General features: G+C 40.8%; 1 protein-coding gene across 5 annotated transcripts in view; it reads left to right on the forward strand.

The window, feature by feature from the left end:
• DYNC1I1 (dynein cytoplasmic 1 intermediate chain 1) overlaps positions 1-12,499 on the forward strand; it is a 274,473-nt gene that overhangs the window by 142,847 nt on the left and 119,127 nt on the right. For all 5 annotated transcript variants that reach the window (XM_023750671.1, XM_023750669.1, XM_023750673.1 and 2 more), the window contains one exon: positions 11,270-11,359. In XM_023750671.1, the coding sequence (XP_023606439.1) occupies positions 11,270-11,359 (90 nt within the window). The remainder of the gene's footprint in view (positions 1-11,269; positions 11,360-12,499) is intronic.

Here is a 12,499-nt window from a genome sequence, read left to right on the forward strand (position 1 = left end):
CAGTGAATGACATTGTAGAATTCCTTTTCTAGTGGTGGGAGACAGGTAATAAATACGCACATACATAAATTTATAAAATCAGATAGTTATTAGTGCTATGAAATTTTTTTAAAATCAGGGTAAGGGAAAAGCAAGTGTCTTGTGCGAGGGTAGAATGGTGTGAGGCATGTTGCTATAGTATACAGATTGGATAGGGAAGACCTCATAGATTATGTGAATTTGAACAGGGACCCTAATGGGAGGGGATTCAGGGAGCTGAGTGAAAAGGGTGAAGGGATTAAGAAGTACAAATTGGTAGCCACAAAATAGTCACAGGGATGTAAAGTACAACAGGAATATAGTCAATAATATTATAATAATTACGTATGATGCCTGGTGAGTATTAGACTTATTGGGGGCTCACTTCTTCAATTATATAAATGTCTAACCACTATGCTGTACACCTGAAGCTAATATAAAATAATATTGAATGTCAACTGTACTTAATGGAGAGAACTAATTGTGTATGCCTCTGTGAGTTACTATGAGGATTAAATGGGTTAATGGACATAAAACAGTTACCACAAAGCTTGACATATATGAATCACTAAATCGATAGCTATTTTTTTCCATGATGCCTAAAACAGACCTGAGCACATATTAGGAGGTGAGTAAATACCTAGTGACTATGACCAGGACAGGAAACAAAATAAAGGACCAGGAACCTCACAGTGAGTGTGGAGATTTTCTGGGTAGTTTAGACAAGTTGTTGCTGTCAGTGAAGATGAGACCTAGTGGTCAAGAAAAGCAAACTTAAAGTTTGAAATTGAGCTCATCTCAACATTTTCAGCTAAAACATTGGGGATAGACACTGCTGAGAAAATGTACTCCTTAGAACTACTGTGGAAATGAGACTATTAACATTTAGAACAGTCAGGAATATTTACTTAATAACAATATGGGAGCAAATAAATATGACTAATTAATGCAGCCTACTCCCAAGAAATTCAGATACTTGGACGAAGAAAACTCATAGACATACAGGGGTGTGTTCTACTTAAAATGAAAGTGTGGTAAATAAAGTACAGAGTGATAAATGCCATACTCTTAAACGTTGTAGTTCTTTGATTGGGTGAAAAAAAAGTTGAGAGACCCTGTGAAAGGTTAAATGAGGAAGAAATCCCTTTCAAGAAGAAGAGCAGGAGAGATGGGGAACAGGGGGGTATTTGAGTCAGATCTTGTAGTATAGCTGGATTTTACATGCGGGGAAAGCTATTCAAGGCCTTGAACACTCCAGGCAAAATCCTGCCCTTGTGCTTTTGTTTCCTCTACCTATGCTTTGCCCACATGGCTTGATACCTCAGTTCCTTGAGTCTTTTTTTCTGATGCCACCTCTCAGTAAGGACCCCTAGCTACCTATGTAAAATTGTGATACCCACCTCTCCACCTCCCTTACCCACTTTGCTTTTCTCTTTAGCATTTTCAACTCTAATGCTGCATACTTGATTTATCTTCTCTATTATGCAAGCACCATGAAGGCAGGAAGTCTTGTCCATTTTGTTCACTGCTGTCTCTCTAGCACCTGGAATAGTGCCTGACACTGATGCTGAGGGAGCAACATAAACCAAAGGACAGATGGAAATGTGGGAGTTTGTGCAGCAAAGTACCCGTGCAGGCTGACTGGAGTGTGTGTGGGGGCAAGAGCATGGGAGGATGAACACAGCAGAAGAAATTCAGGCAGGAGCCAGATTCTAGAAGACTTTGACACTAGACCAAGGAATCCAGCTTTTATTTTGCACATCATGTGCACTGTTGGGGACTTTCACTGTTTTAAGTGGATTAATCTGAGTGTTGTTGGTAGAGAGAGGCTGGAGGGAGAAATGCCAGCTAGGAAGCTATGACAGCAGGCTACATTAGAGGTCGTAATGGCCTTAGCCAAAGAGAAGGAGGTGAAAGTAAAAGGGATACAAAGAGATAGAATTAACAAGGTATGATCCTATTAATAAAAGGAATGCTAGAGAACATGTAAGAGTGGGATGACACAGATGTGATGACTGCTGACATTAATAGACAGAGCTGATGATACTTAGTGATGGAAGGTACCACTCTCTTTTCACAAACAATTTCTGTTTATAAATGGTTTTTATTTCTTTTACTCTAGATTTCACTAATTAACATAACAATAACTGTGTTAGTACCTGGAGACCTGGAAGGTTTTACTTTACTGGGGACAAATCTCCAGTCGCTGCTGAAAGTTAGATATGGTGATGTCTCTGGTTCTGTGACCCAAGTTTTCTTTTCCACTTTCCTTAAGAGGGCAATGTTCCCTCTTAAGGGGATTTGCACATTTGGAAGAAATGGTAGAGGAAACAGAAAGTAGGGGATGGAGTTAGCCAAAATCCAAAACAGGCAGCAAAAGTCATTTAAGTCTGAAAGAGAAAGCTAGGGGTCCCTTCTCTCTTTCTAAACAGCCTAGAATTGCATTTTGCATTTTCAAGTGTTTTGAATTATTGCCCGGACTCTCTCTCTCTCTCTCTCTCTCTCTCTCTCTCTCTCTCTCTCTCATCTATATAAATAAGGTTGCCAAGGATAGACAGAGTCTGTGCCCTACTCAACCCAAGAGGCCTACTCACATGAAATACAGTGGCAGTGTTGCTTTCTGGAACTGTGCCATGGATGATTCTGGCTTTGAGGGGTTGCTTTGCTCCTTCAAAATATCTCCCTCTAAGGTTCTGCAAGAACTGCAGTTTGCCCTTAGAGGTGAATTACTTTGGGTTACCATTCTCTAATCCACTAGTATGAATTAGTTCATCTAACTGATTTCTTCTGTGGCTGAAGGCTTCATGACTTTCTTAGAAAGTTTGGGAGATGGAGGCCTGAAAAATGTAAAAGGCTAAGTGAAAGGAAAGATGAGAGGGTAGTTTTTGACAACAAACTTGGCCTGTTTCATACACAGTTGAGTCAAGGGCTTTTCTGCTTTGAGCAATGCTGGAGAATTACATTGGAGTCAGATGATGATGGGCCTTAAAAGCTGAGCTAATCTTGGAAATAAGGAGCCATTAAAGATGTTTAAGGAGGAAAGTATATGAAAATACAGATCAATCAGCGTTCCCATCCCAAACATCAAATGCTGAAGTTACCCAGGGACATCTCTGAGAAGAGCATTGTTCTTTTCCTAGTCTCTGTCCTCCCAGGCAAGCCGACTAATCCACACGGACTCCATTCAACACATATTTACTGCATGCATATTATATGTCAGCACAGTTATGAGTTTCAGAAACAGCTGCTAAAAAGTACTATTCTCTGGCTTCCTCTCTTCGTTTTGAATATTTTCTTTCATTTCCTCTCATTTGCAATGCCTTGGGTGACATTCCATCAGGAAGTAAACTTTCCAAGTACTGTCATGTTAGAGCCTTCGGAGAGAACTGATGTGGCCTAGAGTGTTAACAGGAGTGCTCTGTTTGATGAGAAATGTATGTTTTCTTTACTCGGGCCAGATTTTTCTAGACCAGAAAGTGAAGGTGTTTTAAATATTAGCATGTAGTATATTTAACAAAGTGCTTACTGAAAATCCCACAAAATATGTCGTTCCTGCATATTTTTAAAGCACAGAGGCGCTCACCTTGGTTTGTGTAAGCATTCAGTGGTGCATGTTATACTTTATTTTGGCCGCTGTGATAGGATAGGGAGGGTGGCTCTCTTTGGACGCCTGGCAAAATTGGCAAGCTGTACACGAAGCTGGTCCAAGGGTAGGGTGACTTGAGTGAGCTCTCAATGTCTGCTGTACAAACACAGGTCTAAATTCACAGTTCAATTCATCACACTCACTGGCAACTGAACCACCCTAAGTCAAGTTCTCATTATCTATTGCTTGGATTACAACTATAGCTTACCCTCTAACTGTCCTCTCATTCCAGGCTCCCCCTGCTGCCCTGCAGCCCCCACATGGACTCCATATTCTTAAACAAAATCTGACTTTGTCCACCGTGTTTTTAAAAGCCTCCAATTTCTCTGTGGGACTGGTTGGCAGCAGTATTTTCATCAAGAATCAGGTGGCCCCTTAGAGAGATATTTCAGAATGTGACTAAAGGGCTGTCTGAGAAGGAGATAAATGAGGTTTCAAAAGCTATATTTAGCATCATCAATACCTTGAATTCCTTCTGGAATTTTAAATAACATTCAAATGAAATCTATGTTTCTTAAAAGTGGAAAACTGATCTTCAGAAAGAAGTTCAAACTTGTTTGGTCCTAGAGTGTCCTAAATGGTGTGCTTCAAAACTCCTCCCTTTCCAGAAAAATCACCTGTCTTTATATTACTAGTCTCAGTATTTGACATTGATGAGACTAACAAGAGTCGGTCTTTGAGGGACTTTCATCTGGTTGTGGAGATGGATACATAAACCTAATTTCAAGGGACTAAGATGTGTTGTCATAGACATACGTAGAAGGTGGGTTGGTGGAACAATGAAGGGGCTCAACAGATCTGCTTGGGAGGAAGTATAAAGCTCCAGAGTTGCATCCTAATGGGCTAGTAATGACACCTCCTGGATATTGGCGGGAAGCTCAACACAGGCAGAAAAAAACCAATGTGCAATGCATTTGAGGCATGAACCTACTGGGACATCGGGTGACTGTGCATTGCCCACAATGGAAGATGAGGTGGAAAAAAAAAAAAGGAGCTATTGGACTTTTATACTAAAACTTATAGGGAGCTACAGAAGATTTTTTTTTTTTTGGTGGAGAAAGGATACATAGATGTATTTTTTAAAAATGAAACTACTATAAATATAGAGCAAGATGGGCAATGGGAGGAAGACCAGTAAAAAAAGCTACTGTAATACCCCAGGCAAGAGATGGTAATGGCCTGGACTAGGGCAGTGCATTAAAGACAGAGGTGAACTTGAGACAGATTTTGGAGGAGGAATTGAAGGGACTCAGAGGCCCTTTCTTACTGGCTCTGATGGAAAAGAGTAAGGTGGTTGAAAGTGGTACTCGGGTGTCCAGCTGTGACCGCATGCGAATGGTGGTCCCCATGAGGCAGGATGGAGATTGCAATCAAAGGGGCAGATCTCTGCAAAAGGCAGGCGTTCTGCTCTGAACATGCCAGGTGTGAGGTGCCTGTGGAACATTCGTGTTGGAATGTACCGCACAGGCCCAGAAGGCCCATCTCAGCTGGGGATACTAATTTGTGACATAAATGTCATCCAGAGTGGCACTGGATGTGAGAAACAATGAGGCCAAAGTCAGAACTGCAAAGTCTCTCTTCACTAAAGTGCATTATTTTTTTGATTGAAAACAAATTTATATTTGAGAGTTAACTCTGTTTTTCTGTTGAAATATTTTAATATGTTATAAAAAGAATCACCATCTGAAGCGTCTATACATAGAATTATATAAAAGTGTCTAGGGCATTTGTTCTGACATTGAAAGCAATACATCTAAAACAAAACATGAATGTGCCTTTGTATTGCTCCAAGCCTGTCCACCAACAACAGCACAGCAATAAGTTTGATTTAGAGTTGACTCTGTGTTCTTGCCATTTCTTCTATCTTTCGGAAACTAGTTTCTATTTATTTCTGAGCCACAAATTATCAACTCCAACATTCACAATTTTTCACATTAGAATTGATGATGTGTTATGGTTTAATTAGCAGTATCATTTTTTTCTTACTGGTACATATAGTAATTGTGCATCTTATAGTCATTGGCCTGTTCGACTCAAAGTCATATGGTAATTGCCTTGTGCCTCCACCCATTGGCAGCAGCAAGGTGGCCTTTAGCATCAAGAAGGATGGAGTGAAATGGCCTACTGAGCTCCCTGCTGTCCTGCCCCTGACCAGACTTAGTCTCCCATGTGATGGCTAGTGGAAGGGCCGCAGTCCCCTTGTGGAAAGCCTAGAATATGGCAGCAAGGGCTCGATCCAGGCATTCACACCCTCTTATAATGGGGTTTTGCAGGCCCTGGGAGAGCACAGGAAAGTGAGATCCCATTGACCTTATAAAACACAGCCATTCCATTCACAGAGGGCTGCCCTGTGTCACTCGAGTGCTGGTTGCAAGCAACCGGCACCAAGTCCAGTGGGACTTATTAGAAGGAAATCCCATGCTGACACCGCCTCTAGTGAGATTTATTGGAGAGAAATCTGGTGCTCACTGAATCAACAGGAGGCCGAAGGAACAAACTTGGAAAAGGGCAGGGACCAGCCCAGACGGTGGGCCCCTGGAGCGATCTGACCAAGATGTTGGACACCATTGCTACTATGGCCTTTTGCCCAAAACGAATCCTAATGTCCCCTCAGCTTTGTCTCCTGGCTCTAAAGACAAAACCCCAGTTAGGAGCATCTGCTCTGACTGCCCAGGTAACTAACTACCTGTGTCCTGGCCACCAGGAGATGGAGCTTAAAATAATGTCTTCCCTTGGGCTTCAGGAGAAGAAAGCAGGGCCCGGCATGTCAGCACCCCAAGGGGGTCCATGCCCCCTCCCCAGACAGAAGGGGACTTTTATATTGTATTGCCAAGCAGTAACAACATCCCACTACCCTCCCTTCCCAGTGTCTCAGATCTGTGAGGCCATCAGAGCAGTTCAACAATCCGACGACGGCATGTTCACATCGACTACGTCGGCTTTATTGGAACCACAGACTGGAAGAGGAAACTAGCCCTTGTGGAGCTCACACAAAGGGCCCGGCCTTGTGCTAAGTGTTACGGGTGATTGCTGCTGAACATGCAATTATTCTTTCGTAGACCTTCCGAAACACTTAAGGAAGGAGGACAGTGGTTACTAAAGATTTTCCCCACGTTAGAGGGAAAGAATGCAGCAACGGGAGAGGCAGAATTTGGGTGCTAAATAAAATAATGTGTCCCAAAGATGCCATTGTTTGAAATTAGCCCCGTCACTGACAGGTCATTAACTCCTGCCTCTAGTTTAATTTCTGGTGTGGACCTGGTTCAGGAAACCACACATGGGTGGTAATTTTTTTCCCCTCCGATCTCAGAGGAAATGTAACCGGGTATGAACTGGTGGCACAACTCATATATCAGTAGTCTGTAGTGGGTCTACATAAATCCTTTTCTTTACCGTTATTTAACTGTTTTGAAAATGGTTTCAACAGAAGTAATTCCAATTGCACCAGAAAGGAAACCTGAGTCTTAAAGGAAAATACACTCTCTTTGCTGAGCAAGGCAAACATATCAGTATGCAGAGAAACAAACCAGTCTCTTGTGTTATTTCCTTAACAAATCCACTGAAACTCTTACTTTGTGTCTTTAAAAGACTGATGGACAAAGAATTCTGTGGCCACTACAAACTAATGCCTACAACTGGTTTATAACCACTTTAAAAGGGCAGGTACTATTTAAAAACTTTGTTTCTCTCTTATTCACAGTATCTCATTATGGGACTTTGTACATATTATAAACACAATAGATATTTGTTGGTTTTTTTTTAAAAAAAAACTCATCAAACACATATTCTCTGGGGAAGGATTTTCTATTTAAAGAATTAGATGACCTAACACATTAGATAAACTAGCACATTGTTATCACAAACCTAGCCCTTTCTATGGCCAAGCCCTTATAGAATAATATTTTTCCAGTAAATTTTAAGGGCCACTTTCTGTCATGATGCTGCTTTTTGACGCTTCCAGGAATTAATGTTTAAAACAAACGCCCTTATATCTGTGACCGGTGAGAACTTGATACTATTTAAGCTGACTAATTCAAGTCATTTGATGAAACTGGCTTCATTTCAAGAACTAGAAGATGTGAATGTAGAGACCACATGGCTCTGATAAAAGCACAACCCCATAGTGAATGGAACTGATAATAAATTAATGTAGAACTTGACCCATCTCATCCCTTGGTGAATGAGAGGGAGGACTTTGTTATTAGTTTTACTTCCCCAAGATCTTCACTCGGCTCCCTCCCTTAACTCCTTGAATGTTTTACTCAAATGTCACCTCAGTGTGGCTTTTCCTGAGCACTCCATTTTAAACCTCTACTCTCCCTCCCCTTCTCTGCATGCCCAACCCCCTTCCCAGTTTTCTAGTCCCCCCAGCACTTACCTGATACAGTGCATGTTTTGTTTATTGGTTTGAGGTTTCTTTGCAGCAACTCGAATAGAAGCTCCTTGAGCACAGAGATTTTTGTCTGTCTTGTTCTTTGTCAGATTCCCAGCACCAGGTACGTCCTACTGTTAAGTGCTCAATAAATCTTTGTTGACATACAAGCTAAGGCACCACCAGCTTGAAGGTTTCTGGGAACAAGTATTCCCAACTCTCTTGATGGCTTAAGAAAGGATTATTGTCCCCACTCAGCAAAGGAGGAAGCGGGGCTCGGAGAGTTTCTCTGAATTGTGTAACATCAAGAGGCTAGCAAGTGGTAGACCCCAGCCTCGAACTCAGATCAGTTACTTCTCTTGACGTCCTGCTCCCACCCAGACTGTGCGTCTGTCTGACCAGAGGAATTTGTAGTAAGGATGGCTGGCTGGTCGGGTCTCAGGGCAGTGGGTTCTGAAATGAAAACGAGAATTTGGATGCAGCATGTATATTCTTGAATAATAAAACCACCCATTGCGTAGCTCTCCAGGATGTGAAACCTAACTTCTCCTCGACTCAGCCTTATGTGGAAGAGCGGTCCATGTTGAAGCCATGCGATGTCTACCTCCACGATCGCCTCCTTGTACTGCAACTGAATATCGTACCTGCTTGTACTTTAGGCCTTTCTCTTCCTCGACATTTCTGTTCCATGTTGTGCTGTGGGCAGGGGGACAGCATGTGTAATGGCTTGACATGATTTGGAGGTTTTTTGGTATTTTTTTGGTGGGGGATGGGCCATGACTCTGTCTCCTCATCTATAAAATTAGCCTAATGGTACCAAGTTCTGATAAATGAGTATGTATGCATGTCAAGCATTCATCCCTGCCATAGGTATTATTATTGTGTATCTCCTATATCTCTTCTACTAGGGCATAGATCATACCAGTAGACATAAGGCACTCGCCTGGCATTTTCGTTTGCTAGGGCTGCTTGAACAAAGTACCAGAAACTGAGTGGTTTAAACAACAGAAGCTTTTGTCTCACAGTTGTGGATGCTAGAATTCTGAGATCAAGGTGTTGGCAGAGTTGGTTCCTTCTGAGGCTCTGAGGAAGAAACTTCTCCATGACTCTTCCCTGGTTTCTGGCAGTTTGCTGGCAATCTTTGGTGCTCCTTGGCCTGTGGAAGCATCACCCCAATCTTTGCCTTCATCTTCCCATGGCGTTCTCTCTGTGTGTGAGTCTTTGTCTAAACCTCCCCTTTTTATGGGCATAATAGGTGCCCACTTTACTTCAGTATGGCCTCATTTTAATTAGTTATATCTGCAGCAACCCTATTTCCAGTATGGTCACATTCTGAGCTGTTGGGGTTAGGTCTTCAACATATGAATTTGGGGGTGCCCAGTTCAACACATAATAACACGGGCCTTAACCACCTTTGTTTGTTGGAGTTGCTGGCATTTAGTAAGCGTCAGGGTGTTGCTGCTGAATCCATTGCATTTTCTGAAAATGCCTCTAGAATGTTTAGAAATGGGGCCATTTTCTCAGCAAATCAGTATCCTTTGGAAAATTGCCTCCCTATCCAAGGTTTAGCACAAGAGGACACTTCCCTCCAGCCAGTGCCTCACCAGGCTTTGTGTTAGGTCTTTGGATCATGAAGATACAACATGTGTTGGCGAATGTTTTATTCAGGAATTTCCAAGCAGGTTTGCAGTGGGTAGACAGCAGTAATATCTTTATATAGGGATAAGGTCTTAGAGGCGTTATTAACATTATAAAGATTTACTTATCTAAAAATCTGTGTTCTTTTCAAAATTTCAGTGCAACTTTTTATCTCATCAGTGTGTATTAATAAATGTATTATTACAGTTTTCCTTAAAAGTGTTTTATGTTTTATATTTTCTTCTGATATGTATATATAGTGTGATTATAAGGTAATGAGGTTGATGACACAACCTATATACATGTGTAGAGAGTAATATATTTCAATGAAAATTCCCACTTAAAAATTTAATTATCTAAATTGCACTGCTATACTTTATACGTCCATGTTTTAAAAATTGATATTCCTTACACAAATCACTTGCTTAATATAGTGGGAACTTTTGGAGTTACTTTTCAGGTTATCCATACTTATTTATTTGGACATTTAAGTGTGCATTTATAGGGCATTCTCTAGTTGTTTGATACTGAAGTTTTGAGTTAATATGTCTCAGGATTTATTGTGATGGAAATGGGACTATATAGAGAGCCTGAAATCTTATAGAAGGTTTGTAAATATTTGTTGAATGAATGAATATATGAATGAATGTATGAGGGAAGAAAATGAAGTCATTTATTTTAAACTCCATTTGAACCAACAAAATCAGTAACTTTCAGTGAATATAATACTTAAGAGTGAGGGTAACATACTAAAAACTGTGAAAGCAAGTTTTAATTCTTTAGATCATTTTATTTTTATAAGTTGGATTTTCTTATGACCTTTGGACTCTCCCCTACATCGTGACTGATGATTCCAAGAGGCCTACAATGAAAGGGGCCTCTGAGACAGGCAGGTTGAGAGCAGAGAGAGAGAGTGAACACACATTTGCATAGGGCAGGAAGGGCACTATAACATCTGGCAGTGGTAGCCTCCTGGGTCCATTTGTTAGTGCTCATTAAATTCACATTAATGCATGAGCTGCTCTGGATGTGTAAATGCCATGTGGGTTGGTTGCTTTCTCAGAGGCCAATGGCAACGACTTTTGGGGGCCCTACCCCTGGTGGTTTACTTGCCAATGGCATTTGACCTGGGGTCAGACCTGTATTTAACCCTTTCCTGTAGGTCAAAAACAAATTAATTTGGTGAGAATTAAATTGGAAATGAGTCGTCTGTACAGCAGGTGTCCCCTGTGGAGAATGTGCCCCAGGTGGAAACATTTTAAGATCTGTTTTGGGGCCATCTCTGAAGAAGCTTCAGAGGTCAGAGAGGCAATTCCAAGACATCCCATGTGGTGAGGGCCTGGAGATGGAGGTAGCAGGTGCTGACTCAGGGCGGCTTTCTCAGCAACTTGGGGGGACTTTCAAAGAGGCTCCTTTTGGAGATAATTTATTTATATATTCATGAACATATATCTTGGGCATTCATTGTGGACTGATTCACTTAGAAGTTGCCCTAAATGATTGGAACTTTACCCTTTGCCCCTACCTCCCACCATCAACCAAAGGCTTTGATTTGAAGGAACGATAATAGTGCATTTCTCTCTCTTTTTTTCTAGAGGATGAAGATGATGAGGATATGGTGGAACCTAAAATTGGCCACGATTCAGAATTGGAAAATCAAGACAAAAAACAGGAAGTGAAAGAAGGTATGGTGTGGGAGATAAATTGTGTCATTATTTGATTTATTTATTTTATTACCATAAGGGACTCTAGAGGTAAGTAAAAATTAAATGTACACCCCCTGTGTGGGAAGGTTTTCTATGATTGTTCAATACATTACATTTAGCAACATGAACTTTAATCTCCAAAGCAAGAGTCATTTTTTATTTTGACTGGTAGAAGCAAATAGAGTGCAAACCATCCACAATTCCAGCAACAAATCCAGGCATGATTTCAGTAAAATTATTATGGAATAATGATAAAATAAGACATTTGTTATCAATTATTGTGCTATCTAAAAGCTTTGTTATATATTCCCAATGATAACGTAACAAGAAAGCAAAACAACAACACACAAACAAACAAGGAAACTAACGCGAAAGAGAAAATTGTTATGGGATGTAAAGTACAGCATAGGGAATATAGTCAATAATGTTATAATAATTACATATGGTGTCAGATGAGTAGTAGACTTATGGGGCGATCACTTCAGAAGGTATAGAAGTGTCTAACCAGAACACCCAAAACTAATATAATACTGTATGCCATCTGTAATTGAAATTTTTAAAAATTATAACAAAGAAAAAGAAAGGGGAAGACAATACGACAGGTGATGTTTCCCTAAAAATCTGATTTATATCCCTTCTAGATTCTCAGCCCTGCAGGTAAAAGAGAACTTTGAAATTGTCATTTTTATTGATCAATGGAGTGTCCGTGAGAACAGAGTGTGGATTTAAAAGATCCTTCCATATTTCCTACCGAATGCCCACAATATAGGTCAACATAACTCTAATTAGAAGCCCGTTTGATTTAACATTTTAAAGATGCCTATGGTTCTGGCACAATGTGTGTCACATGGTTGTCACTGGGGACGTTTGGAGGAAAGGGTCCATGCTGGTCACGTGTACTGACTTCAGTCTTCAGGCACTGAGGTTGGTTACAGTCAAGTTCCGGGGCACAATGGAGGGCAAGGAGTGGATTCATCTCTAATAGTGGCATCCACAGAAGGGAATAAAGTTACCTTTCTTGAGAGATTCTAAATGGATTTGATTGAAGAGATTTCACATTCAAACTTCTACTAAGAACATACTTTTTTAAAGCTGGTGAATAAAATATCATTGACACAG

This window comes from Myotis lucifugus, unplaced genomic scaffold, assembly GCF_000147115.1.
Source record: "Myotis lucifugus unplaced genomic scaffold, Myoluc2.0 scaffold_15, whole genome shotgun sequence".
Lineage (NCBI taxonomy): Eukaryota > Metazoa > Chordata > Mammalia > Chiroptera > Vespertilionidae > Myotis > Myotis lucifugus.